The sequence below is a fragment of the Neopsephotus bourkii genome, unplaced genomic scaffold, assembly GCF_033783945.1.
Source record: "Neopsephotus bourkii isolate Nb327-2 ecotype Australia unplaced genomic scaffold, CSIRO-AGI_Nbou_v1 NB_989, whole genome shotgun sequence".
Lineage (NCBI taxonomy): Eukaryota > Metazoa > Chordata > Aves > Psittaciformes > Psittacidae > Neopsephotus > Neopsephotus bourkii.
Window position 1 is genome coordinate 353362 of NW_026901481.1, and position 1550 is coordinate 354911.

The 1550-nt window shown below is 43.6% G+C and overlaps 1 protein-coding gene across 1 annotated transcript; it reads left to right on the forward strand.

Moving 5' to 3' along the window:
* Positions 1-224: 224 nt before the first annotated feature.
* LOC133215558 (feather keratin 4-like) lies at positions 225-575 on the forward strand. The gene has a single exon (XM_061359629.1). It carries the CDS (start codon positions 225-227, stop codon positions 573-575), a length of 351 nt encoding a protein of 116 aa, XP_061215613.1.
* The last annotated feature ends 975 nt before the right edge of the window (positions 576-1550 follow it).

The window sequence follows — 1550 nt, forward strand, 5'->3', positions numbered from 1 at the left end:
ACTGGATCACCAAGTGAGAGTGAATTACTTCAACCTCCATCTTCATGTAGCATATTTAAGAATCATCTTTCTTTCTTTCTCAACTCACACCCCACTCAGTTCCCCAAAAAATGATCCTTTGAAAGCTCCTATTGTCCCAAGCTGAGTAAATGTAAATGTAATATGATTCCTACATTGCATTCACTTCTGATCCTGTATTTCAGACTTGCTTCCATCCCACAGACATGTCCTGCTATGAACGGTGCCCCCCCACCTCCTGCGGCCCAACCCCACTGGCAAATAGCTGCAATGAGCCCTGTGTCAGGCAGTGCCAGGACTCAACCGTGGTGATCCAGCCCTCTCCTGTGGTGGTGACCCTGCCTGGACCCATCCTCAGCTCCTTCCCCCAGAAAACCACAGTGGGATCCTCAGCATCTGCAGCCATCGGGAGTGCTCTCAATGCTGAAGGAGTGCCCATCTCCTCTGGCAGCTCCTCAGGATTAGGGAGCTTTGGCTATCCAGGCCTGGGCAGTGGGTACAGCCGGCCCTACCGTCGCTACAACACCTACCGCGGTGGCTTCTATGGGCCGTGCTAAAGTGTGAGGAGCAAGCAGGAAGAAATGAGCAGGAACACTGAAGCACGACACAGGACTGAGCTCATGGCCATGGTTTTCAGATGCAGTATTAGACTCCCACAACCTGAAGTTTATGGAGCTGTGGGAGCTAGTAATTCCCTAAAAGGAGGGCCTTCCTCTTGTTGTACTATTTTGTATTTCTAGTCAAGTATGCAGTTCTGCTGCACAGCTCTGTAATGGATACTGCCTGGTGTAAAACTTACAATTTAGACAGGAGATGGGACTTAATTGTCAAGGTGTAATGCTATGCTAAGAGCTCTGTCCATGGAATAAATCATCATGAGATGTGCCATTCTTCCCATGCTGAAATCTATTGCTTTGTGGTATTTCAATTTACTCTTTAATATTATTAAAGTTATGCTTTCTTCACATCTCTGATCTTCTGTTTTATTTTGCTTCCTCACCTACCTTCTTTTGAGACTTTTCTGGGTGAAATTCTTCACTGCTTAGATCATCACTGCCCAGAGACATGATATGAATAATACTGGTGCCACTAATAAGAGAAGAACATATGTTTAGAGCTCCAGATCAAGCAAATGTTTAATGTAGCAGCTGAATTGCATATTGATTCCACACTGACTCATCATATTACTTGGCTTTCTGCATCTCTGCCAAGAAATTATTCTCAAGCCTGGAAGTGTTTTATGATCTAGCACAATGCCAGGGTATCTAAGCCAGGATCTAATGATGTTTGTTTTAAGGAATCTTGTGATTCACACTTTCAATTACTCTGATGTGGAGCTGCAGGGTACAAAGAAAGATTTACATTCTTTTACCAGCAAATCACTGCTTGAATGCTTGGATTTGTGAATTAAAACATGAAAACACCTAGCATCTTCAACAATATTTGATGTATTTACTTGCTATTTACTGCATAAGTACTGTGTCTTTTAGGGCTTCTGATAAGAGCTAAGTTGTTTTTACTGTCCTGACTGC

What these genes read in the sequence shown, in the direction of transcription:
- LOC133215558 (XM_061359629.1), top strand. Translation starts at nt 225, where the DNA reads ATGTCCTGCTATGAACGGTGCCCCCCCACCTCCTGCGGCCCAACCCCA.